Genomic DNA, 26513 nt, shown 5'->3' with positions numbered 1-26513 from the left:
ATTATTCAATTTTGCAGATGTAACATCTATCACATCATCGATTACCACACCACCCATGGAATGATAAATGAATATTTATAGTTCCTCGATTCGATTGGAACTAATGTACTATGATAGGGAATTTATTGAAAGAGGGACGATACGCTTAGAAATATTAATACAAATTTTACTTCAAGGGAACATTTCTCATGACCAAAAATTGAATGAGACTTTTCAAAAAAAATTGTATTTTCTAACCGTTCAAACTAAAAAGGCGTCACTTTCGAAAAATCGTGGTTAAAGAATTCGTGTACTCAAGGTTATTATGCCACAGCCAAATTGTATATTCTTCTAAATTAACTCTTTCCCAATTAATGTTTGTACAAGATCATAGCAAAAAGCCAAGTTGAACTTTCACACTAACAGCCACTTCTGATGCTGATATATTGATTTACGCAATTAACAACAATAATAATTAACATCAACAGACTCGAGCAGACATATTTATGTTTTGTCATTACTAAAGAATGCAAAAAAAACGGTTTACTGTTACGAAAGATTTTGATTTATATTAATAAGAGTAATAACTGAGCAGGTAGGAATTACAACGATCTCGTTTGTGTACACGTACCGCTTTGTAACAGAAAAAAAAATCAAATAACATGAACGCTGAGTACATTACACTGTGATACTATGTCTTATATATTACGGGCCTGCATCATTGGAACTCACTATTTTATGTATCATTGAACAATTTTTATTACATAAAACCTGTGTTACAGCTTTTGTTATACAAAAAAAAACACCATGTACATACCACACACCACATACTCCACGAGAGGGTTTCGATTGTTTAGTTAAAATGCAATAACAATACACAATATGTTGTGCGAACAAAATGCTTTACTTTCTTAGTGTCTTGTTTTAGAAAGTCACATTTTCATACATTTATGCGATGAAGCAAGAGTTGGGCAAACCTGGACTAAATACAAAATTATCTGATTTTTCTCACGATACATATAAACCAATTTGAGCGATTTGTAACAGCTAATAAAAATGTAACAAAATAAAAAACGAGAATCTCATTTGATGTGTCTCCATTACACTTATAAGAGAAAATGCGTAAGCAAAAGCTGCAGTTGACAGCATTTTTCCTCTTCAATGAAAAATGGTGTCATTGCACAAAGATTTTTTTGTTTCCTTTCAAATTTGTTAATGAAATTGTTTCAATGCAACTCATTCACAAAAAACGCAATTTAAAACAAAACATTTCTTGCTGATCCATTGTCGCTGTATAACATTTTTTTTTTGCATGTTCTTCCACATACTTTTGCTCTTACTTATGATAACTCATCGCTCTATTAGCCGTTTAAATATCCACTTTCCATGTTTTTATGTTGCTTTCGGTACACGACAATTTACTTATGATTTGTCGCGCATCATCATTCCAACATCTCTGTATATATACCATTCTCATAGCATAGATCCGTGAAACATTTTTGAAGTAACAATAACAAAAAACTTGTAATCGAAAGTGACACCGCCCTGAATTAGTTGAGGGAAAAAAACTGAGTCTGACAACACTGCATCCAAGGCTACATTGTTGCAAAAGTAGAGGCAAAATTGCTGCAAAACTTTGAAACTGTTCCTGCCATTACTTTAGTTCCTAAGCTAAAATCTTGTAGCAGTTGTAAAATTAGTCGTATAAAGACGTATCTAGCCTACAATCTAGCTTTGTCTGCAGTGTTGCCAGACTCCGTTTTTTTTACAATAGGCTGAAAGTGACACCTTAAAGTTATCTTCATTTCTTCAATTAAATAGAACTGACACAGATTTCAATCATGGAATCGTATACATTTTTGCCGTCGCTTCTCAGACATTTCAATAATTTAGTGTTATACCGGCACAACACAGCGCATTAAGTCTAACATCGAGAACTTTTTATTTCGAAAATAATTATGACAGCAGCATTTTCCTAACTTAATTAAAAATGTTTGAACTTTTCTGATATCTGGGCAATCGGTTTCAATTAAATTTGCTTAAAATGTCAATTTGTAAATTTTTGAATAAAATACAAAGTCTGTTGCAGTGAGACGGTATCATAAATTGAATGCTATATGGTACGTGAGTAGATTTTGTTTAAATGTTTCTGTCGTATGCGATTTCCCATTAATTATGCACAATTTTATGTTGAAATCCTTAAAACGGTGACTTGACATAAGTAGCTTTTGTCTGGCTATTAATCAGGCGGCTTTAATAGCGAAATTTATGTAAAACCTAATCAAGCAAAGGATTTTCTATCAAAAGAAGTAACAGATTCAATAATTTCTGTTTAAAAATTTATAAAACTCCAGAGTCTTTTCTTGCTCTTGTCAAACATTCCATTATTTCCAAGATATGAAAAACCATCTTCGATAATGAACAAAAAATGAAACCGTAAATGCAATTCTACATAAAGACAATGAAGCAAACGAACCAAGTTTTCTTTTAGTAAACCTACTCTTTAGGTAATTCCCTCAGCTATCGCAATTACTCTCTTCATTATTGCTGATACTTGACCTCGCTACTTGAATTGGCTTTTTCTCGACTTGATAAATAGTGGATGTATCTTATCGTCAATTATATCAAGTGGTTTTCCCCCATGTCTCTAAATGACTTGATGAAACGCACAAGTAGAATTATCCCGGTTTTTTTTTCAGTTGAGAATACCTATGCATAACCTATTCAATTACATGCCTGAAAAATGTTTTGTTTATTTTTTATCGTCATTTGAAAATAAAATTTTATTTTACCTCGGATAGCCTTTTGTAAAAAGTAAACAAGTTACAAAATAACGATTCAATCTATTACTTCTTTTGTTTAACAAATCGCTGTGTGTTTTATATCAAATCTATTACTTCTTTAGTTTTACTGCAGGTTCGTTTTACTATTTAATTGAATACTAGCCATAGTTCATCGCTTATTTTTGTCATTTTAGTCGATAACATATGGCATTTCTATAATGTAATGAAGAGACTAGTGACAATTGTGGGTTTTCAGTTTGGGTCAGTCCTACCTGTGCGAGGGTTTCTTAGTGTTTCAGGATTTTACTAGTATGTACACTGTAATGTACTGTCTACTCACTGGTATGTCGACTGAAACATAGGCCCCATAAGTGTAAACGAAAAGGAAAATGATAGGTACTGACGATACCAATCGATGAAAGCAAAGTTCCTTCAAATAGCATCGGTGGATCGTGAGGGGTTCTAGAACTGGAAGGCTACTCGGCTCTAAGTGTTTTTTTTTGCCCATAAATCAAGTAACTTTCATTGATTGAAATCTGCTTCAAAAAAGATGTACAGGATCGTACGGGACTCAAGTTGCAGCGTCTGCTACGGTCTTCCTGTCTTGAAAAACTACTAAAGCAATTTTCAACGGTCAAGAAACCGATTACCGAAAACTAAACTGTCAAACCAGATCCTAATACGAACGCAAAAAATAATTCTTAGGTGAACTGACCACTTTTGCATTGTCTTACTCACACTAAATAACGTTAATGCAACGGATCCCCGTTCGGCTTGCATATTTATTTGTTATTGTAACGATCTATATCTGCAACGCGGTCATATTTATTACGTTTTTAAAAGCCCAAGAGAATGTTGATTTTTTTTCGCTTCATATATTCTCCGATCGGGTTATCAGCAATACCGAATGCCAATAAAGCGTAATTGAGGCGACCCAGTTAAACATTTTCTTTTTAGTTACCTGACCAGATGTTATAAATATTATGTCTAACGTTTTATCATGTTGTAAGAATAAATTTGAAATAATGTTATGTTTGGTCGGTATACATACATGTATGTACGAATACGTATAGTTACATTATTTCAATATTATGATTGGGATATTTAATAAATTATGGTTAAGAATATCAAATTTTGTGTAGAATATGGAAACAAATAAAATGGTAACGAACTGAGAGAGCAGAGATGCTGTATACAACAAAAATGATGTTGTGCATTGTGTATGTGAATATTAATCATGATCGAGAAAACTGTAACTATACCAGTTATTCAGTTCTGTCTTTAAATAAAAATTTCTCATCATTTTTTCTTAATTAAAATCAATAAGATACACAATTTAGTAGACTTTAAATTATGATTTCCGTCTTTTCACGATTTTAATTGCACAAGTTTCAAACTTTATGCTCTTTTCTAGTTGAAGAAATTTTAAGAAGAATTTTCTATGCCAACGTCACTTGCCTTTTGTGATGGAAGGGGAATTTGAGTTGAACTGTTACACGGCATTTTCGAAAAAAATCGATGTGACCTGTGGAATTTTTCTATGTTTAAAAAAAAGTCTTTCAACTAGGGTGTCTCGATTTTGTCAGGCAATTTAAGGTGCTCCAGACGAAAAGAGTGATAAATGCGGCAGACACTTCATTTGAAAAACCCCAAGAGGAAAAGTCGTTATCAATAGTCATCGACAGTGAAGACAAAAAAAAGAGATGAGTTCTGGTTCTGGTCACTAATAAATCAAAAGATTTTGTATCGAACACTTTGCAACATTACAACGCGTTCAACAAAAGACGTAACAGATTTGTTTGTGATTAGGTCGCAACACTTGCCGTTTATAGAAGGACGATGATCCGTCAATATGAATTAGTTATTTATTTACAGAGGGACGAAAATTGGAAATTCTGACAGTTTGAGTTGGAATTTCATACTTTCTTCCAGAGGTGACAGTACGGTGGAGAAAATTTCTTTTTCTTTCCTGTCAAAACAAGAGGGAGAAAATAAATATTTTATCTCCAGAACTGTCATCCGACGAGGCGTCAACAAAACATTATTTTCTCATGACCTTTTGAGTGAATAAAATACGGTTAATCACACCACACACATGAAAACATATTTCATTAATCATTTTTTTTTAAATATATTTATTTAAAAGACGCAAGGCGCAGCACCCTAAAACATAATGCTATGTGTATACCATCTATATAAAGAACGAAGTTCTTTTAGACCATCAGTTCGTCTATTTACTAAATAGAATCATAAAATATAAATGTTCTTACCGTAGCGGATATCGTTAAGTTTAAATTTATTTATTTTTTTTATTATATTGTTTCTGTGACAAGAGAGACCTGATATGAATAATAATATCACATGGATGGCAGGTAGAAAAATTCTGTCTTAATGGTTCTAATCACGTATAATATGAAGATAATAGACGCTTCACATTTGTTGGTTTTTTGTTATTTTTTTTGTGGTTCGAAACGACCGTGCACTTGACTTTTTCTTAACAAGTAGAATAATCGCGGTTTTGGAAGATTAAGCTTGTTCAAAACATAAGTGCGCCTTCTTGTTCCTCGTTAAAGAAACGAAATTATTGTTCGATATTTTAAACGACTTTGCATAATTTTCCTTTGAAATTTACACTCGATTTTTTCTTGTACAGCTTAGTTAACTAGCAAACCATCTTGGCCTTGTAGAAAATTCAATTTTAGATGTGGGAATTCTTTTTTCGGTTAAACATACTTTACTGAACATTACAAGCATATTATAACCGTAAGATGTGAACATAAACAGATGAGACAATGGACTAGCGATAAATTTCAACATAATTCTTTTAAACTAACGAGTATTGTGTTTATTAAAGTTATAATTAAGCGAAATGAGACTCTTTTTTCTCTCGTAGACAGAGAGCTTGAATTTTATGATTTTTTATTACTGCAAGATTGGAGGAAAACGAATTAACTTCGGAATACCTTATAACAATATGTCCAGTCCACTTTCAACGTCAGAAAGATTTTTCTGTGACCGTGAGGTTTTCATTATAATTAATCTGGACAGCTGGGTTCGTTCAGCACGCGACATAAATAATCTGAATGTTACTCCGATTTCTGGATTTGTGTTATGTTCCAGCGACTTTCTGGTTTAACGTTTCCTTATTAGATTTATTCGACTAGACCGAACATTTATTTCACAAAAATGAAATTAAAAAATTTTTCTCGAAATTCAGGAAGCGATAAAGTATAAAGTACGAAAACGTTCGTGTGCTCTCTGTCTAAACAAAGAGTTTCTTTTTGGTGAAACTTTAAAAAAAATTGGAAGTAAATGGTTAACGTATAAATACTCCGCCACATTAGAATTATAAATGAAGCCATGCACATAATGAAGTCAGTTCTATCTCAGTATTAAGAATGATTATCATTTGAATAGAATACAAAACCAGGTAGATGGGTAGACATTATGTAAATATTTTAACTGTGAGAATGAAGAGAAGAAAAAAATAATAATTTTTGTACGCTGCCACAGAGCATTGTACAAATGAACAGACGACAATTGAAATATGGTTTATCTATGAATTTTAAGAAACTGTTTAAACAATCCGCGTGGAAGAAAAAGAAATAATAATTAGACACTTTGTTGAGAGAGACTCGTCGTTGCTGCAATATGCACACCTTGTCGTCGGATAAATATGTTAAAAGCATACAATTCAAGTTAGTCGTTGCGAAAGACCTTCTTTTCGGTTGTGTACATAATGTTTTCTTAAGCAAGAAGAAGACTGATGTTCTCATCCCCCTCCCATTCTCCATCATACAGATTCAATCACTTTTTCAGTGCATTTTTTATCGAAAGTAATTTGGAAGTCTCTTGTACAACATGTACAAACGGTAAAGAAAAGTTTGATGCAACATCAGTGGCAAAATAGAAGGAGGTGCGAGAAAACAGGAAAAGGAAGAAAATGTGCAGTTCAAAGACCTTGAAACACCAGAGTTGTGTCGAGAATAACTTGTACATCAACGACCATTTACAACATTTTGGAGATATGACGTGAGAAACTAACTTCGCGACTTCTTGACAACATCCTCATTAAACTCGTCTGTATTTAATGTATCGTACACTGAACCACTAACCTGTATATCAAAAACAAAATTGACTGACACCACTCTATTGTTTCAATGTCTTCAAGATGCATATTTTCCTACTTTTCATTTTTTCCCGCAACTCTCTCAGTCCCAGAATAAATACCTTAGATTGCCACTCTTAGTCGGTGCTTCGATCACAAAGTGCAATCTTGTTGCACTGTTTGCTTTCGATCGTTAGATGACAAACAACCTTTTCATATCCGCATCAAACATACCGATGAACAATTTTCGGTTTGTTTACATTGCTCTTAGCTGAAAATCGTAAACAATTTTTCGTCGAGATTTTGCTTTCGTCATTTTGATTGTAACAACAACAATACAACAAAAAATCACCGTCAAGGTGTTTGCATGGATAAATTTAAAAATTAATTTCAAATTCGTTTGTTTTCATTCAGTTAAATGTTCCCATATTAAAATAATAAATTTAATTTTTGTGAAGCATTTTTTAAATGTTTAACTACGCAAAAGGTCAGTCACCAACAAAACGCATTACGTAAATCTTCCAGCTAAAAACAGAGAAAAACTTTCACATCTTTCATGAATTTCATATGAAAATTTTGTTTTTTTTTCTTCTTGTCTGCCAGTCCTCTCTGCCTTCTACAACTCAATTCATATATTTCATATGGCATTGTTTAAACGAAAATTTATTTCAACAATCGTACACATATTATGATTTGTCAGACAAGATTTGGATCAGTCATTTTGAAAAAAACAAAAAAAATGTTAGAAAAAACATACCACACACAAGAGTCGAAAGACAAAAGTATTTTGCCTCTAACTTTATTATGTGAACTGTTAATTTCTTAAACCATTGTAGACACAACTTGTCGTAATTGTTGCAAACACATTCTTTGAATCATTTTTTTAAAATTTTATTTTATTCAAATTTCCCTCAGAAGATGTATAAGACGTAATCAAAATCTTTAACATTGATAATGTGTTGTATACGCAATAACATAGGCTCTTCATCTCTCGTGTGGTACTCTGTGTTGAAAAAAAGTTGCTGTTGAAACAGGTTGAAAGTTTGCACATTGGAAATAATTTATCTCTGATTAATATATTATTATTGCATGTGTCTATGCACCGTTAGAGGCAACGAAGACGAACTAGAAGAAAAAAATGTTGTTTTATGTCTCCAATTCTGCAGCATCTTCAGGTGTACCGTATTTCATAATTACACCAAACACAATTGAGACCAGTTTTCCAGTGTACCTTTCATGTTAAATCCATTACACACTCGATTAGTTTTTATTATTTATTTATCTGACGATTTGATCGAAATAAATCCGTTTTCCATTACATTGTAAAACCGAATCGAATTTATCATCCATATGTGTCTTACATATACTGTTTGATGTGTAGGATGTGATGGGAGCGTAAGATCTTAAGCACCGTTTTCAAATGATTCATTGAAGAGTGATTTGATGCATCATTTCGTTGGTGCGTAGAAATTTAAAATTTTAATAATTTTATTGACAATTCTACGTAATTCTGGCGCGCCATGGCATAAGTGAATCACATATTGAAAGCTATGTGCAATGGTAACATATGGCATTAATACGGTAGTTAATGACACTGTGTTTGGTAGATAGAGGTAACTTTCAGTGTCGAAATATCCTCAGGGCAGATTGAATAATTGTACATGACAATTGTGGTGGGCAATTGGAAATTTATTCCGAATTAATAAGAAGATACAAGTGGACCAAGTTCATTGGATAATTAGATTCGAATTAAAATCAAATTAGGGTGAACAAATGACTGCAGGCAATGTTATTGCCAAATACAAATTGACTCTATATTATACAAGACGCAATTTAATTTTGTATTTCGTTGCATGACTCGAAACAAATCGCATCAATTCGTGTATCATTCTTGCCTAGTTCGGAGAGAATTGCAGCCGAGAAAATAAAATAAAATGATATTGAGACACGTATGCAATTGGGTCGAGCTCGATTTAAATTTTGCAGTGGTTTCGTACGCCTAATACGGAACTGGTAGCATAATTTAGCAAAAAAGATAATTCACTTCCTCTGTGATAAGAAACAAAAAATTATTTTCCTCGACAATTATTTACCACGATAATGTCTGCAAAATGCGGGACATTTAATTGTTTGCACCTGTGCACCGCATTCTCTAAATAAAATAGAGAAAAATTTATGGAAGAAATGTTGTTTTTTTAAGTTAAGCACTTTTAATTACTCAATGTTTCGCACAGAAACTTTATTAGACGAATAGAATTTAAAAAAAAAAGTTAAAACACATCATCCATGCTCACATCCATCATCTGCATAAATCTCTCGAAGTTACCGAAACTTCTGCTAAAATTATTCAATTTCCAACCGATTAGCTTGTAAATCAGTAAAACCAGTCACCTTTGGTGAACCATTTATATTGTAGAGACAAAATCAGGGACTGTTTTTGAGAAAATATTTTCCCTTATTTTTCTGCATTTTCTCGACGTTTCCTATATTCTTTCAAATTTTCCCTAAATTTTTATCGAAAACGTGGCAGAATTGAAGAAAATGTTGCCCCAAAAATAGTCCCTGGATGGTTCTCATAAGAACCATACCATCTCAAAATTCAATTCAATTTTTTGCAATCGCATCAAAGATTAGAACAATTTCATCCCCAAAAACGGTGACGGGGCAGTTCTGGGCAATGTTATCGCTCATAGATGATATTATTGATCAAAAAAGCGATAATTATCGACCAGAAGGCGATAATTTCGCACAGAAAACGATAATATCTGCGATGTTATTGCCCAGAAATTCTCACCCTTGACATCTTCAAAACACTTTCTGTTCGAAATCCAGCCCAATAATATAGCCCAGGACTAAATAACCACTTTTAACCCCCAAGGCGATAATATCAGCCAGAAGATGATAAAATCTTCCACAAAATTGTGCGTGATAATATCACCCTGGGTTATATTATTATCCAAGAGGACGATAATTTATGGACAATAAGCGATAATATCACCTTCTGGGCGATATTTTAACCTTTTGGGCGATGTTTTCACCTTCTGGACTATATTATCACTTTCTGGGTGATATTACCACCTTCTGGACGATCAATATCAATCCGATCAATTCGATCAATAATATCACCTCTCAGCGATAATACTTTTGTCTTATGCTCGATATTGCCGTTCGAGATTATTAATCACGCGGTAAAACTGTCACGCCTTTCCCCAAAACGACTGAATCAAACCTCGAAAACGTGCTTATTACATTGCTGAAAATAAAATTTACTTACTCATGTGCAGTAAGTCACCATAAAAATATAATCCTTTGAGCAGCTAATTTTTACAATTTATTTTGTCCGATAGTCAAAGAAAATATCACATCAAACAGTGCAATATCCAGACAGTCGATTTGGATCAGTTTCTGAATATAGCGCAAAAATATTGTAAATAAAACGGAATGAATGTTGGAAAACGTTCGTTTATTCTAAATACATCACCAAAGCGCACCTCTATTCAATCACACAAAATAAAATTCGAAAAAAAGAATTCTTTTAAATATAACGGCACCTTGTTTCATTTATAACACAGTCTTGTTGTGAATAAGAGTGTTAATTAACGGTTTAAATTGTACCATTGATTATCATATAGACATTGGAATGTATAGTGTACTATAGCAATCAATTCTGGCTGTTCTAAACTATTATAACCATCTGATTATCCATTTCGAATTCTTATAAACGGACCAAGAATTTAATTCATTTTATAAATTTTTGTTCTTTTCATAAACAACATAATCGGCTCAATTAACAACACATTCAATTGCGAATAAAACAAATCAATTTTAAAACTGAATCTTCAAACAATCCAAAGAATTATTTTCGTTACACGACAAACTATAACAGCCGCGATGTTTCGCGTTCGAGTATACACAGGTGACTAACATGTAAACTCCAGCAGAAGAAGAAAAAATATTTTCACCATCTCAAAAGTCGTGGTAATACAATATTTTAACGTTATCCACATTGAGAATGTGAGTATGGCGTGCGCTATAAAATTGAAATAGTTTATCCTATACCTATATATATTCACTTGCTGCTGGAGTATATAATATAGAAAATGGTCTGTACGAAGAGAGAAAATTCAGAGACTGGTAGATGGTAAATTTATTTGCACCAATTACAATTTATTCGCACAAGAAGTTAGAAAATATTCGTATACAACTAATAAACTTGCATGTATTCAGGTTGTCCAGAGATATATAATGATTCCGTATGAATTCTCGCAGTTGAATGTATAATCGTCGATGTTCTATGTTCAGTTATAGTTTGATTTAAATGTAAATTCTCTAATCATAGATCCACTTCTTTTTTCATCAAATGAAAAGTTGATGTCGGACAATAGTTTTCGAGAGTTGAATAACAGTCAACTAATAATTCAAATTAATTTCGTTGGAAATTCGTTGACGAAATGAGAATTTATTCCTATTGTCGTCGACGATTCTTTTCTTAGTCTGCTATCTTTTATCTAATAAAATACGTGAATGCGTTCGTATGGTTATCTATGATAAATAATATAATCTATCAGCCTCACCCTAATAAAAGTACCAACAGCATACACATAGCATTAAGGCATTAAAAGGAACAAAAACCTGTTTTTTAAGCACTTATATATGTGCTCTGACTCTGACTATACGTAGAAAAAAAAATAAACGAAAAAAATGGTTTAACATGTAAAGTTTCTATGACACGGTTGGAATGAAATTCCTTCACGTAATTTACTACGATCGCTGGTGGCGAAACAGAAACTCTTGTTTACAACAAGTTATTGCATTGACCCTTTGTTGTTGTCGAGAAATTTGTCTTATTAGTCTATCACAAAATTGTACAAAAATGTACACAATTTTGATAAATCTGGTCTCGTCGTTCCTTTGTCAGATCGTCTTTTATTAGCATTGCAATCAAGGAAGATTTTACTTAGATGTAAAATATCGGTAACAGTTTCTAAAAAAAAGGTTCACGATGGAACAATAAAACGCATTTAATTTGTTACAGACGGCAAGCATATGACTGGTATTATTATCACGTTTTTTACTTCTATTGATCAAAGTATTTTTAATCTGTTGATCTCAAATCTTGTACCTCAATTTCTATTTAACATGCATTTTACTTGTCATTGTTTTTGTCGTCGTTATCGATAACAGATGAATAACCGTATGTAGCAGGTTAAGAGACATCGGTACTTAGTTAAAATTGTAGCCTACATTTGTCTCGTATTTCATTTTTGATGATATATAGCTTCATCAGAATCCTTTTTAAAAAAATGTACGACCGTAATAAAGACCACGAAAATGTTAGTTTGAAATAACAATTAATTTTGGTTGTAGTCGTTCGACCAGCTCTGAGAAAAGAAAGCAGTATAATGAAATTTTTATCAACTGCTCAGTTTTCTCATAGCTGCTACAAACAAATCTATTTGGTGGTTATTGCGGTCCACAATTTTTGAAAAAGAATTCTGGTGGAAACACTGATGTCTCTTAAGTGCGATGAACTATTTGAAAATTTGTAGTCTACATTTGAGCGGAAAAAATGTCGTCCTTTGATGATTTCTCTGGACCAAAATCTTTTTTGAAAAAGTAAAACCATTAAAACACTCAAAAATGTGTTACTTTTAAAAGAAAAATTGGTTTGTGTGTAATAACTTTTCACACTTGGAGAAACCTTTGCAGATTGTGTAAATTTATGTTATCTACACAAGTTATATTTTTCTGCCCAAATGTAGCCTACGCAAAGGGTTCGTCGCTCTTAACAGACCCGTAATTGAAAGGAGTATGGAGCAATTTTCATAGTATTATCCGTAAACTATTTGATTTGCAAAATATCTAGTTGGTTGCTTTGGCTACATTTAATTAAAATATTCCTGGGACCGTCCATAAAGGACGTCCGCGGTTTTTCTGGAATTTTAGAGCCCCCTCCACCATTGTCCACACTTTTCCGCTACACAAATGCATGTCGGTCACACTTTGGCGAACCCCCCTCACCCCTATAGTGCGGACACCCTTTATGGATGGCCCCCCTGGTTTATAATTCTTACAGTGTATGACAGTGAATCTTAGGCATGATTTCGCTTCAGCTGTTTTTTAGCTGGTCCCCTCAATCAAACAAAATACGTCTGAAAGTCTAAATTTCACTGACGTTTACTGTAAGACGAATCCTCTTTTCGTTGTATAAAAACAGTGTCAAGCAGTGATTAGCCCTTACGGTTTCGTCTTATTTCTTTGAACAGGTCACAACCCGAATCTTTAAAGGCATCGACTTACCACCAATCTGAATTCTCGTTCTCTAAATTTATAGTAAGTCTGACAGAAGGGGGTCTCAAAAATCCTGATTTTTGCGTTACTATGTAATTTATGAACGCGACCCCATTTCAATGGTTTCAACATAAATTTTGCTAAACATAAAAACATTAATCAGAACTCATCGCTTAATATTGTCGTTGCACCTGTGCAACCTCTATATTGGAAAAGGTGCAAACGATTGGGAATTTATGGTTGACACAATTCGAAATGGTAGCTTTAACCAAAGTTTTGGTTTTGGTTTAACCACGGCCAGGGTCGGGTTTATATTTTCATCTCTCTAACGAAAAACCTAATCTCGAATGAATGATAGTTTGGCACAGGTATTAGAACTAACATTAGTACATCAGAACACTTTCCGATTATTTTTCTTTTGATTTTAATATGCTTGTATGAGTGTGAGGTCTAAAGGGTGGTACATCCCCTGACAATGGCATATTGCCAAAATAAAAAAAATGTTTTAGGAATTGGCTGGCAGTTATTTTAGAATTCACTTAACCAATTTTCTACATTCCCATTCATCAGCCCAACTGGATAAATTTCTAATGTTTCTGTTAAACCGATTTGTAATGTGGCATTATGTTCTGAATATTAGTCGAACACCATTCATAAAATAAATATAAACTCAAATGTAACAGTCATAAAACTCAATTCGTTATATTGTCAACATCACCATTCACAGCATACGTAACATTATGCCGCTATACTATAGTGTACATAAATGGATGGACTCGGAAGGCAAACAAAAAATGGTTTAAAATGTAAATTGATGTGTCCTGGTTGAATATATATGTATGCAGTCCTATTTGGGAGGTGTTGCGCTGTGCATGGTTGAAAACATTATTTGAATAAATAATTTATTTTAAAGTTTTTTTTTATCGTAAAAGTAGGTTCTCTGTCCTATAGATGATATTATGACCGTCGAATTATATGTATATGTATACGTGATGTTGCTTAATATATTATGAAAAGACCGCTGCTTTACCAATTTCCATTATATTGGGGATCATTTTACCATAAAGTAAAGTTAAATATTTAGAATATTTGTTCCATTACTATTTTGGACATTGTTTTATTTGTGAAGTAGGTCGAACCAAGAAAAGAGTGTCTCTGAAACGTACATTTTTAACTTGTCTCTGTGGAAATGACCACAGAACCAACGGCGAGACGGATTAATAGTTTTGGTGAAAGCACCAATTGTAATTTAGTAAATTTTATCAACTGAACTGAGAGGTACATAAGGTTTTCTGTGAATAGATAAATGCAGACAGGGGACGTGGCGCATTAATGAATTATAAGGAAAAAGAAATTTTAATATTTTGGCTCCTTTCTTAAACCAACACGATATAAGTTGAATTTGCATTTTTCTTATAAGTCGCTAATATTTCACGTTCTCTTTCTACATTTAACTGGCTGATGTCGTAATCATTTTTGGGGATAAAGATTTGCACAAGAAACATCCTAAGATTTAATTTTTTGATTACAATTTTATGAGCACATGTCTATGTCTGGTGAGATTAGACATGTGCGCCGGATGGTGCTGATAAACTTTTTTCCCAAAAATGCCGGCACTTTTGCCAATCACAAAAATTTACTGAATTTTTTGGGAAATCAAGCCACCGGTCCCTGTTTTGACGCCGAGTCGATAGCAAAATTTGACCGGCGCACAAATCTAGATGAGATTTACTCTTTACTCATTTATATTTTTGAAATTAAAAGCTTAGGACCGACATCTTAACCATCCTAGCCGTTAAAATAAATTGCCATCACAGAAGAATTTTTTTTTTAATTTTAGCCACTGTTGAATAACCACAATGCTCTCTCATTGATAACAATTATTCCAATAACAATGTGCCAACTCAAAGACTGGAAGATTTTTTTCTCTATAAATCCAACAATAGGTGAACCGTAAAGCAGACAAATGACATGGCATGCCATAAATAGTGAAAAGTGCTGGCATTGAAATGAGCTCTGAAATGATTTACTTGTTACGATTTAGAAACATATCGAAGCTACTGAATGGGCTAGTTTTTCGTTTTGATTTTATATCTTTGTTGGATTTTGAGATACGGTGGAACTAGAAGAAGAAGTGACTTTTTTCCACCGTCAATATCGTCAGGAGTGATAAAAAATGATCGTACCGTGGACGATAATATCGTTTTTTGAGGATAATAAATACCGTCCTGGATAAAAATATCAACTGGACGATATTATCGTAATTACCATTTTCTGTACGATTTTATCGTTCTTTTGGACAAAATTATCGTACTGGAAGATATTTTTTGGGACGATAATATGGATTTGGATGATAATATCGTCCTGTGTGATAATATCGTTTTAAATTTACTTTTTTTAAGACAATTTAGACGATATTGTCCTGGACGTTAATATTGTCCTGGGCATCATTATCGTCCAGATTGTTGTTAAAAAAATAAATTTAAAACCATATTATCACCCAAGACGATGACGATATAAAGGAACGTCAGATTTTTTAATCACCCAGGACAATGATTGCATTATCGTTTTTTGAACGATATTGTCTACAGGACGTTTCTATAGAAAAAAAGGGAACTTAAGCCAAATTCATGCTTGTTAAAATGCGCTTCCAAAAATTATTGTGTAAAGTCGGGTAGATTGTCGCTAGTGGATTTATGGTTAACATAATAAAAAATGATCTTCCGTTGTGTGTCGTGTATTCACTCCAAAAGACAATTTTTTCTTCCTCCACTATTTCGTGTCGCGCTCTCACACCCTTATCTTACGTTTCGAGAACATTAAAATTATTACATTATGTCGTTCTAAAATCGTTTCAGTGGCCATGCTCAAAGTAATAAAAATAATAAAATACCATAAAAACGAACCGCAAAGCTTATGGGTGATATGAAAAGACAATAATTTCTGTTCTTTTTTTTCATTAAATTCTAGCGTTGGTACTGGCTTTCCCGATTCTCGGACATGTTTGCTACATCAAAAAGTAGGTCGACAAAATGTAACAGTTCAATAAATTCCATTTTATTAAAACGAAATTACATCCAAAGTTACAAATGCTGAACGTTTGCATGGAACGGCGAAGCATTCGAGAAGGTGGTCTACCATTTGCGATGATGTCGCCCATAGGAAAGCCTTCGCATGAAGATTCCGATGATGAATTCTTCGATTGTGCGAATGAGGAGGAAGAAGGTTGGTCTTATTTTCTGGGATTTCCAATTCCCGATATAAAACATGTGATTTCTATTGCCAGAAAAAGAACGAAATCGTGGTAAACATGCGCCATGGAATAAGCCGGAAGGACGCCTATCCCGACTAGGTGATATGATGCTAGTAGATAGTGACGAATATCTCTATGTCCCGGTAACACAAGAGCCTGTGCCGAAAACCGAAGATCAACTGGAAGATGATGCAGAAGTTATGTTGAAATTGGGACCAGGAAGTGGTAAGTTTCAGCTGGGAAATTATTCCATTGGAAATTCATAGGAAAAATGAAAATTTTTCGTTTAGAATTAAGAGCCCAAATGATGAGTGCCTCATTGCTATCCGATATGGAGAGTTTTAAAGCAGCCAATCCGAACGGAAAAATCGAAGATTTCATTCGATGGTATTCACCTAGAGACTGGATCGAAGATGATCAGGGTGAGAGTGGGTTTTAAAGCCGCTTAAAATGAAACGAAAATAATTCTTTTTCTACAGAAGAAGAACCCAATCCCAGAAAAGGACGCTTGAGTTCTAGAATGCTCATTCCAGGAAATACATGGCAGAGCGTATGGGGTAATGCAAAACCGGTTCCGGCAAGACGTCAGGTAAGCATCATTGCAACGAATGTTCACAATTGAATATTTATCGTCTGATCGCATTCTCCTCAGAAACGATTGTTTGACGATGCCAAGGAGGCGGAAAAAGTTACACATTTTTTGGAGTCGCGAAATATTGGCCAAATTGTCCAACTTACACTAGCCTGTCTCTTTCATACAGCTGTTCTAAATGTTAAGGAAAATGTGACAACCAGTTCGATCGTCGTTCCCGACTATGAATCCAATTACGATAAAGTCATCGCCCAGTGCTGTAAATTGTCACGTGAACTGTGGACACCTTCGAATTCACGGAGTATGTTGGTTTTTCTAAAAATTATTTTTTCGATCATCGCTTGCCGCTTGTGCTATGAATTGTACTAACGTCGTGTCTATATTGCAGTGAATTCGATAGCAAAGTGGGAAGCACTTTTGCAAGACATTTCGAACATTGAATGCTTATCGTCAGTGTCGCAGAGTCTTGCCCATAAGCTATTTACGCATCGGAGGGTGGGAGACACTTTTGATCTGCAAGCGAAGGTGAGTAGACTCGGTCCCGATTAGCACTCGGGCACCATAGAACCCATTTAAATCTGTTGCCGTCTAGGATAAAGCTGTGATGGAGTCCCTATTACGAGGATACGAAGCTGAATTGGCCGACGGAGCCAGAGGCGATATCTCCTTGAAACTTTTAAACTTATTTTCCGAAGTGAAACGAATACAGAATGAACAACCGATCGATGAAGAGCCAACTAATCAGATGGTAGGACTCGATAATTGTAACCTACTATCGTAAGAATTTCACTGAAATTTCGGTTCTTATTTCAGCAATCTCTGCCGAATCCATCCGAGAAACAGTTTACGCTTCGATTAAGCGGTAAAACGTTGTCGAAAGGTGATGGAGGACCACAATTTTTAAGGTGAGTTTAGACACAATTTTGTTGGTGAAGTGTTCCGTTTTGGAAGAATTTGTTGTCATTACAGAGCGATTTTGGCACAAAATGAATTTCGGCTGTGCGGGGCATTTTCCCAGGACACGACATTTTTTTAAGATTTAGTTCCAGCATCAAGGCACACCGGACTAACAATTTATTGTATCTCATTCTCATTTGCACGGAAATAAAATCAACCGTGATATCGCACACAATTAAAACTTTTTGTGTTTGTCTGCGTTTTACAACAAGCGTACCACTGAATAAGGAAACTCTAGTCAAAGCTTAGGCTTTGCCGCTTAGGTAATACCCACAAAATGCTTAAAAATGAAATGAGCCTCTTGAAACTGAACATGCTAGTTTTCCCTAATGGTTCACTAGAGGTGAGCCCGATGTCGGCTAAAAACCCGGCCCGTACCCGAACCCGATTCAATTTTAACGGGGTTCGGGTTCCCAAAATTCAATTCGGGCCGGGTTTTAAATTTTAAATTCCAAACCGACCCGAATTAAAGTTTTCTATGTAAAGTCACAGCGTCAGACACTTATATTTGGATCTAACTTAGGCAATTTCGTTTTTCTTGGAAGAAATTCAAGAAACTGTTTCAAAATGAAATATTTTTTTTGCGTTTTCTAAATAATTTTGGATTTTAGCGCGTTTCAGTATCTTTCGGGTCTCAGTATCTGTCAAGTTTCGGGTTATCGGGTCTCAAAAATTTAATTCGGGTCGGGTTCGGGTCGGGCCGGGTTTCAGTATCTGTCGGGTTTCGGGTTATCGGGTTGTAAAAATCGATTCGGGTCGGGCACGGGTCGGGTCGGGCTTTGAAAAAACCTCGGCCCGCTCACCTCTAATGGTTCACCGTAAGAAAATAGATGATAAAAATCTTCAGTCCAAATTGACCAAATTTGCACAGAGCTTGAAATAGACCGAGGAAAAAATGGTTCTCTAACTGTGTTGATGCGGGTTCATTCATTAATTAGAACTTAAGACTTCAATATATCAGCAATTGGTGGGGCATCAGAATATTGATTGTCGAAAATCGGGCTCATGGATCCGTGGTTACAGACAAGAAGGCACGCAAAACAGAGTAAAACAGCGAGTTTTTATCACGAATTTCCCAATGAATTTTTGCTCGAAATTGATACATTAAATGAAAAGTATTGATGAGATCTGAAGGACGTCTGGAAGCAACGATTTTTTCTTGAAAGTTACTCACGTACATCATCTCTAGACGTAATAAATGGTCCGATTTCAACAAATGGTAGTTCTTTGGAAAGGTTTTGACGAGCTCTAGGGAATAGGATAAAATTGGAACAAATTTGAGATCAATGAAAAAAACGCTAAAAATGGCAATTATGTTGAAAATTGCCTAAAATTTCATTTAAGTGTTCAGTTTTTTGTAAACGAGGGCTCGCTAGGAAGATATCCTCAGAAAATATAGAAGTAGATAAATCGAAAATCAAATTAAATTTTGATTATTTTGATGTCTGAAAGTTCCTTCTTTCCTAATGCATTTAGTGCAAACAGAGGTGCGCTTAGCTTGCTCCCTTGATTGTAAGTCAGGGCCTTATGCCAGAAAATGCCCTAAAATGTTTGCCTCAAACGTTGTATGAGATGTTATGAAAAACGTAATTGTTTGTCCCAAAATTTTGCTTGTAAACACGATAACTAGAGTAATTCTCAATCAATTTCTTTGACATTAGTTTTAATCTACGAAGAACTAAATTCCTGAGGTTAAGTTCGAAGATGAGCTATGCAGGATTAAGTATCTGGAAGTTGATGAGGGATTCTTTTGAAAAACAGCGTACCGAAATCGGACGCATTTTGAAGTGGACTTTCTCATATGTGCCTAGAGAGGTATTCGACCCTAGAAGCCAAAACCGCTTTCAAAAAAAATCTTCGACGTTTGCGTGGCTAGTAGGAGGTGATCACAAACCGAAAATTAGCACTTTTCTTACAAAAATTTCTCCAGTTACACAAGCCGTACAGGGTTGTGAAGTGTGTCATTAGAAAGGTAATTACCTTTCAAATGATACCCCACACGACCATGTACGTTTTGTGTACCTCGAGAAGTTTGAGTAAGAACATTGCTTTCTGGCTCAGCTCCACTGGAGATTCTAAGTACACTTCAAGTTGAATGAAGAAACCACCTTTTAGACTTCAACTTGAAGTATACAGTAAGCTGATAAGCCTGTGTCGCCTGACCAATATCCCCAGAGAAGAGAAAAGCCACTAAAATGTTTCTGTTTCAATTTATTTATTTTTTTGATATTACCAACTCAAACATACGATCAGAAAACATGTGATTCTCTTTCATCATTTATGATTTTCCTTTTTTTTCATTTTATTTCTGTTTAAAATATAATACCATTTTACGTCTAAATTATAAATTACGACTCAATTGGAACTACAAAATATTCAATAATATTCACACAAATTGATGTAACAGCAGCGCGTTCAGTTTAATCTTTTTTTTTTCTCTTCTTTCTTACCGGCAAAAGGAAAGTATATTTTGCAAATCGTTAAATAAGAATTTACTTTGGTGTATCAAAACACACACTCTGGAAAATGGTGTTTTTCTATATCGGAACCTCATGTCAAGCATTCGATTTATTATTTTTTAATTCTTCTGTTTGAATAGTACAAAACATAAAAATTTCATCATAAGAAAACATTCAACTTCTGAACCGATGCTATAATATGACTAAAAGTAAAAAATTCACATAAACACGACTTGACTAAATTTTATTTACGAACTTGCATTTTATACGTGGTGATATAAGCACACAAGTTGACAAAATACGAAAGAAAAAGAAATTTTTGTTTGTTTTCAAATTTCAAAACAAAATTCTGCAAAATCGAGAATTTTTTAAATTATTTTTTTTTGTTTAGAATGTTTGTATATATTGGAAAATGAACTGCGGATTGAGCTAGCATGCAATCCCCCTAAAAAAATGGTTAGTCTTTTCGTGGTTTACGTTTCTTTGCTCCCTCACTCGGTTGTTCGGCTGGTGCGGCCGGTTCGGCCGGCTCAGCTTCTTTGATTTCCTGTTTAAAAAAATCAAATAGTAATTACAATCACATCCCCCATCAACAGTCCATCTAAGACATACATCGGATTCAGATTCCCGATTCGTATCAACTTCTTCGTCGTCCTCTTCGTCATCATCCACTGGTTTGTCTAACGAAGACTTATTGCTTGCACTACTAGGTTGTCCATCCACTTCATCATCGGGAACTTGGTCATCGGTCTTCTTGTACCGAGACGATTCAGTCGATTGATCCTAACGATTTGATGTAAACAATTAAGTGGACTGTGATGGACTATTTTCGAAAAAAAAGCATTTTCTTGGACTTTTCCGAAATTTTCTTTAGATTGTAAAAAATTCGAGAAAATGTTTTTTCAAAAATAGTCACTGGAGTGAAGGTGACGTGACTACACGGTCAAGATCGTCTGTGGACGATAATACCGTTCCTACGACAACAATACCGTTCTCAGGACGATAATTCGTTCTCAGGACGATAATATCGTCCAGAGGAGCTTTTTTGAACGATAATATCGTTGTTGACGATATTGACGGTGTAGAAATGTCGCCTCTACTGGAGTTGCTACATTGCCACACAAAGCAAGCATCAAAATAACAAAAATATTGCGAACTACTCTCCATAGCTACATACCTTGCCGGATGAGGAGAAGCAATAATACAGGAGGAATGCTAGCGGTAGGCCGCCTACAACTACATAAACTGCCCACAGCCATGGATTTTCATTGGTCAAATTTATCAGTCTTGTTACAAAGGTTTCCTAGGGATGGGAAAATCAAAAAGAAAAATCAAAATCGAGCATCTACAGGCTTATACAACGGTAAGTTCTTGTAAGACCGCGATATAACAAAGATGTCCTTAAGGCCAGGTTATGGCCTTCTCTAACATATGTCGATAGATAACACCATAACCTGACCTCAGGACCAAAAATTCGATTATCATACAGGCCAGGTCCCTCTAGCACATAGGACACCAAATTTCAATGTTCTTCGAAAATATCAAATTTCCGAGAAACGAATGTCTGCTACACTTCCTCAAGCCTACTCGAACGAATCGAAATCGTATTGCTTCACGAAATACCTCGCTGCATCGTCGGCGCAAATACCAAATGTAAATTGACACAGGAATGGAACAGTAGAGAAAGTACAAAGCCCACCAGCCTGGCTTGTAATTTATGTAACGCATCACTCTAGTCCAAAGAGATTTCTTATCGACAAAAAAAAATGGATTTCAATTGACCGAATTGTTTCCACTGATGGATTGTATTTTATGCACGTATCGCCGATATACACGCACACACCACACGCAGCATATGATTTTATTATCTCGTTTCCAGTGAAGTGGATCATAAAATCGTCACCGACGAAATACTCACCGATTCTCTGTCGAGTTGTTTTCGCTTCAAGTCATACGTCTTGGCCGCCCATTCATCGGCAGCGTCTTCATCACTCGTTATTACGATATTATCGAATAATATGTCGGCAGACATGGTCCACAATTCAATGCCGACGGCAGCCTGAAATGTTAAGCAAAAATGAGCACTCGTCACAGCCAGTGAATCAATTGGCGAATCGCTCTCATTACAATGGTAGTCATTTTGAATGGCTGTGGATCTTCGAAGAATTCCGGATTCTCTATCTTCCTGGCAGCCCATTTTCCTTGATAGTTCGGATTGTCAATCAACGGTGCACGCCATTTTCCCTTGTACTTCGGATTCGCAATCATTGGCGCTTTCCACAGTCCACAACCGACCGCTTTCTCGCATATTGGATTTGCTACTAACGGGGCTTCCCATTCTCCATCCATCTCTGGATCCCAATCCTCTGGTTTGACAGCATTCGCATCCGGAATCATCGTTTCTTCGTCATCCAACCATCCTTCCGGTTTGCTGATACAATTTGATGGATGTGAAAATTCGATCGGTTGATGAGATGAAAAAAAAAACGTTTTACCTGGTGCTGGTGTCTGGAATTTGAGGTGGTTCATCTTCATCCCAGTCGTCTGGCTTATTAGCATCTGGATCGCTGATTTTCTCGCGTTCATCCCAATCGGCAGGTTTCACATCGGTTACATCATCGATGAACTTTGGAGGATTGGCCGGTGGTGTGAAGTCAGTCAACAGTGAACCTGTATGCAATTAGAATTCCGTCATAATTCAATCGCTCGATTCGTTAAATCGCAAGCAATTCACCTTCATTTACAACTTTGTGATCAACACGAATGGTGTAAGTATTGTCCGGTCGCAGAATCAACTGATACAGATGCGGTTGCTTGTCTTTGAACGGTTCTTCGATGCGTTCTCTTCATTAAAAAGCAAAGTAAAATTTTATCGATTAGTTCGGAAAAGTAAGGTGAGTGAACATTTCGTTACTTTGGTTTGCGGCAGTGCTTTTCGGTGATTGTACCGTTAAGTGGATTGGTGTGTTTGAATATAAAATGTAATTTGATATCATTGCCACATTTGTCCGGTCCGAACATAATGGTATATGGAGTTAAATCGTTGAACTAAAATGTTTTTTGTGGTTGGAAGAGAAGAGTCATTTAAAGAAAAAGATTGGAAATTCTATTCTACAGTCAGATACAGTGACATTTTAGCATGAACTTGCTTCAGCTGTTTTCACAGCTGATCCACAAAACCAATCTGCTGAAATTTCACTGTCTCTGACTGTACGAAAACCAAAAAATTTTCTCGTTTTTCTTACTTTGGTCAAATCGGTCGTTTCTTTTCCGGACGATAACAGTTTGATGTAAGAACCGCCACATTCTTGGCCATCCTGTTGATAATTATTATTGTTTTTAAATGACGAATTTTTGGTCACGCAAACATAGTTTTAATGTGCTTCCTTACCTGTAGTTGAACTTCATACTGCACAATGAGTGGTTCATCGCCGAACACGAAAGGTTTATTCAACCGCGAAGCGATCTAAAGGTTATGAGAGAGGGTGAAAATTAAATTAACCAAGGGCTTCACTATGTATAGGTTGATTGGTGGATCTCAGATCGATTTTACTTGTACGTGGCGCTCTTATGTTTCTCTACCAGTGCCTTAATTCTACTTTAGTCTCTTCATAATGAAAGGGAAATGTAAGATTTATAAGATGAGACAAAATGTTTAGTGACAATTCAGTCACAGCGCAGTAATATTGGGCAAAACAACACACCAAATATGCGGAATTTGGTTTAAAAAAATTCGTCCCGAACCCCGATCCGATTTAATTTTACCGGATTTTTGGGCTCTCGGGTTTCAAAAATGTAATTCCAGCTGTGTTGGTGTCGGTTTTCGAAAATCCTCGACCAGCTCGTCTCTACACAAAAGCCTAGAACGAACACTATTGTGGTCTGCGGTTCTTGGAAATATTTCAATTTCGAAAAGGGCAAATTTTGATTGGGGACGGTTTCTTTTGAAAAACCACCAACGGAAATCGGACCCACTTCGTCTGGGATGCATACATATGGAGCCTTCAAAAGGTCTTGGTCTGAACAATTCAAAACTCACATAGTCTCTAGATATCCTTGGATGCGTTTGGCAGGTGTTCAAAGGTACTTAAACGGGTGTTTTTTGGACTGGATGTGAGTGGGCTCGTTGGAAAGCTGAGGTCAAGGAACCACGGCATATGAAATGCCTCAATGGAAAGCTTAGATAACGTACGTTATAGAGAACATGTTAGTTGCGATTTCGGTAGGTTTTTCAAATGAATTCCTCAAAACGTTTATCACAGGAGTTGTCTCCCAGTCACAGTGCAGTAATATTGGGTAAAAAAAACACATATGAGCGGACTTGGTAAAAAAAAACTCGACCTGAACACGAGGATCGTGTCACGAGACGATTTAATTTTACCGGACTTTTGGGTTCTCGGGATTTAAAAATGTAATTCAAGTCGGGTTTCAGTTATAGCGGGTTTTGGGTTTCGAAAATTCAATTCCGGTTGTGTTCGGGTCGGGCTTCGAAAATCCTCGACCCGCTCATCTCTACACAAAAACCTAGAACGAACATTACTGAGGTGTGCGGTTGTTTCTTCAAATTCTTCGAAACATTTCGATTTCGAAAAGGGCAAATTTTGATGGCGAAGAGACACTCCTCACCTGAACTGTTCATCAATTCAAAAAAAAAAATCTCTCAATTAAAAAAGTCGAATCGCCCGTCCCCGCATTCACGTTAAACTATAATTCCACTTACCGCTGCATGCTTTGCTTTGCTCTTCAGCACCATTCCCAAATCACCGTTCAATATTTGCCGATGCGGTTCTTCGACCGACCATTCACCATCATATTTAGCTAAGCTTTCTTCCATGTCGTCCTTTTTGGCCGTCGATTTGATCCATCGCCGTGTGAAGTACTCCTCATTGTCGAAATGTTCGGCAAAATGAAATTTGCCGGGATGGGCGTACGGACTTTCATAGTTAACGGTTTGATCTTCTACCGGTGCTGCGGCTGTCGGTTCGGACGGATGCAGTAGCTGCACAGAATGGTAATTGAAAGGGATCGTCAGCATATTTCGGGGTGTTTTTTTAACGTAATTTCCGGCAGTCTTACCTCTTCTTCTTCGGCTGTAAGTACAGATTCATCAATATCTAATTCTTCACAAATTGTGCCTTGGAAAAGAATCCCGATCAGCAGGACCCAATAAATGATCATCGCTCTAAGAAAAAACAGGAAAACGAAGGGAAATTTACACAAATTCCATTAATTAACAATGTAACACAACTTCCGCCCATTTAATTGGCCTATTTCTATGAATGTTACCCAATTCCCTACATTCACACTTCGCCGTAGAATGAAAAAAAAATGAAATGAAATGCAGTTATTCGGATTCAGTCACCCTCTGTTATAAACCATTTACACATAACACAATGTATACGACATCACAAACTCTCAGTCCATTAATCATTGCACTTTTATTACAATCGACCGGACACATAATCGCATAGAACCATTACTGAATCTACAAAAATTTTAGTTTTTCGTTTTTTCTTCACTCCAACAAGCCCACTTACTTTGCCTTTATAGGAACCATTTGTAAATCAATTACTCTAATTACCTAGACACTTCGACACCGCCGGTTTAATAGTAATCGTTCACAGATAATCCCTTTCAATCTTGCATTCACTAAAAGGCAGAAAAATTATAATTTTTAACAGTGACAGCTCTCGTACGAGATACGTGATGCGAGCCGTTCCTAGTGCTGAAAGCACATTTTTTTTTATTTCGTTAAAATTATGGCTTTTATGGTTAGATGTGGATTGTGAATTCAAATATTGAGCGGGACTATCAAGTAAATGCAATTGGTTTTTCTTATTTTGTAATGTTTTTTATACCTATTCGATCCATCTAGTCATGGACTTGTCTGATTACTGAGATAACTCCATTGTACGAACTTTTTAGGCAAACAGAGGGCTTCTTTTGCAAAACTGCCTACCGAAATCGGACGCATTTTCCAGTGGAATTTTTCACGTGTGCCTAGATAGGTACAACCGAAAACATGCACTTTTCTTATAGAAATTTCTCTAGGTATACGAAACGTACCAAGACTGTACCCCAAAGTATACAG

General features: G+C 35.5%; 3 protein-coding genes across 6 annotated transcripts in view; 1 reads left to right on the top strand and 2 right to left on the bottom strand.

Moving 5' to 3' along the window:
• The window catches only part of LOC119082063 (leucine-rich repeat and fibronectin type-III domain-containing protein 3), a 32884-nt gene extending 22095 nt beyond the window's left edge, over positions 1-10789 (bottom strand). For both annotated transcript variants that reach the window (XM_037191399.1, XM_037191400.1), the window contains exon 1: positions 10145-10789. In XM_037191399.1, coding sequence (XP_037047294.1) covers positions 10145-10148 — 4 coding nt within the window. In that variant the 5' untranslated portion in view covers positions 10149-10789. The remainder of the gene's footprint in view (positions 1-10144) is intronic.
• Positions 1-18136, top strand: part of LOC119082062 (rab3 GTPase-activating protein catalytic subunit) — a 47228-nt gene extending 29092 nt beyond the window's left edge. Inside the window, exons 5-14 of one of the 2 annotated variants that reach the window (XM_037191397.1) lie at positions 16132-16180; positions 16245-16386; positions 16448-16639; positions 16705-16836; positions 16894-17003; positions 17067-17307; positions 17395-17531; positions 17599-17754; positions 17820-17911; positions 17976-18136. In XM_037191397.1, the coding sequence (XP_037047292.1) occupies positions 16132-16180; positions 16245-16386; positions 16448-16639; positions 16705-16836; positions 16894-17003; positions 17067-17307; positions 17395-17531; positions 17599-17754; positions 17820-17911; positions 17976-18042 (1318 nt within the window). In that variant the 3' untranslated portion in view covers positions 18043-18136. Of the gene's footprint in view, positions 1-16131; positions 16181-16244; positions 16387-16447; positions 16640-16704; positions 16844-16888; positions 17004-17066; positions 17308-17394; positions 17532-17598; positions 17755-17819; positions 17912-17975 lie in introns of both variants that reach the window. The other variant, XM_037191396.1, reaches the window with a different exon arrangement.
• Positions 18137-20161: 2025 nt separating this feature from the next.
• LOC119082064 (calnexin) lies at positions 20162-26149 on the bottom strand. Of its 2 annotated transcripts, none has more exons than XM_037191402.1 (13): positions 26004-26149; positions 25499-25604; positions 25143-25421; positions 23814-23888; positions 23668-23739; positions 23337-23470; positions 23157-23266; positions 22918-23092; positions 22550-22853; positions 22341-22481; positions 21600-21725; positions 21035-21205; positions 20162-20969 (listed from the first exon to the last, which is right to left on the bottom strand). In XM_037191402.1, exons 2-13 carry the CDS (start codon positions 25598-25600, stop codon positions 20880-20882), a joined length of 1779 nt encoding a protein of 592 aa, XP_037047297.1. In that variant the 5' UTR covers positions 25601-25604; positions 26004-26149; the 3' UTR covers positions 20162-20879. The 2 variants fall into 2 exon arrangements, with proteins under 2 accessions (XP_037047297.1, XP_037047296.1); XM_037191401.1 differs by having other exon boundaries at positions 25960-26115.
• Between the last annotated feature and the right edge of the window lie 364 nt (positions 26150-26513).

Source organism: Bradysia coprophila, unplaced genomic scaffold (assembly GCF_014529535.1).
Source record: "Bradysia coprophila strain Holo2 unplaced genomic scaffold, BU_Bcop_v1 contig_373, whole genome shotgun sequence".
Lineage (NCBI taxonomy): Eukaryota > Metazoa > Arthropoda > Insecta > Diptera > Sciaridae > Bradysia > Bradysia coprophila.
This window is presented reverse-complemented; position numbering and strand designations above follow the sequence as displayed.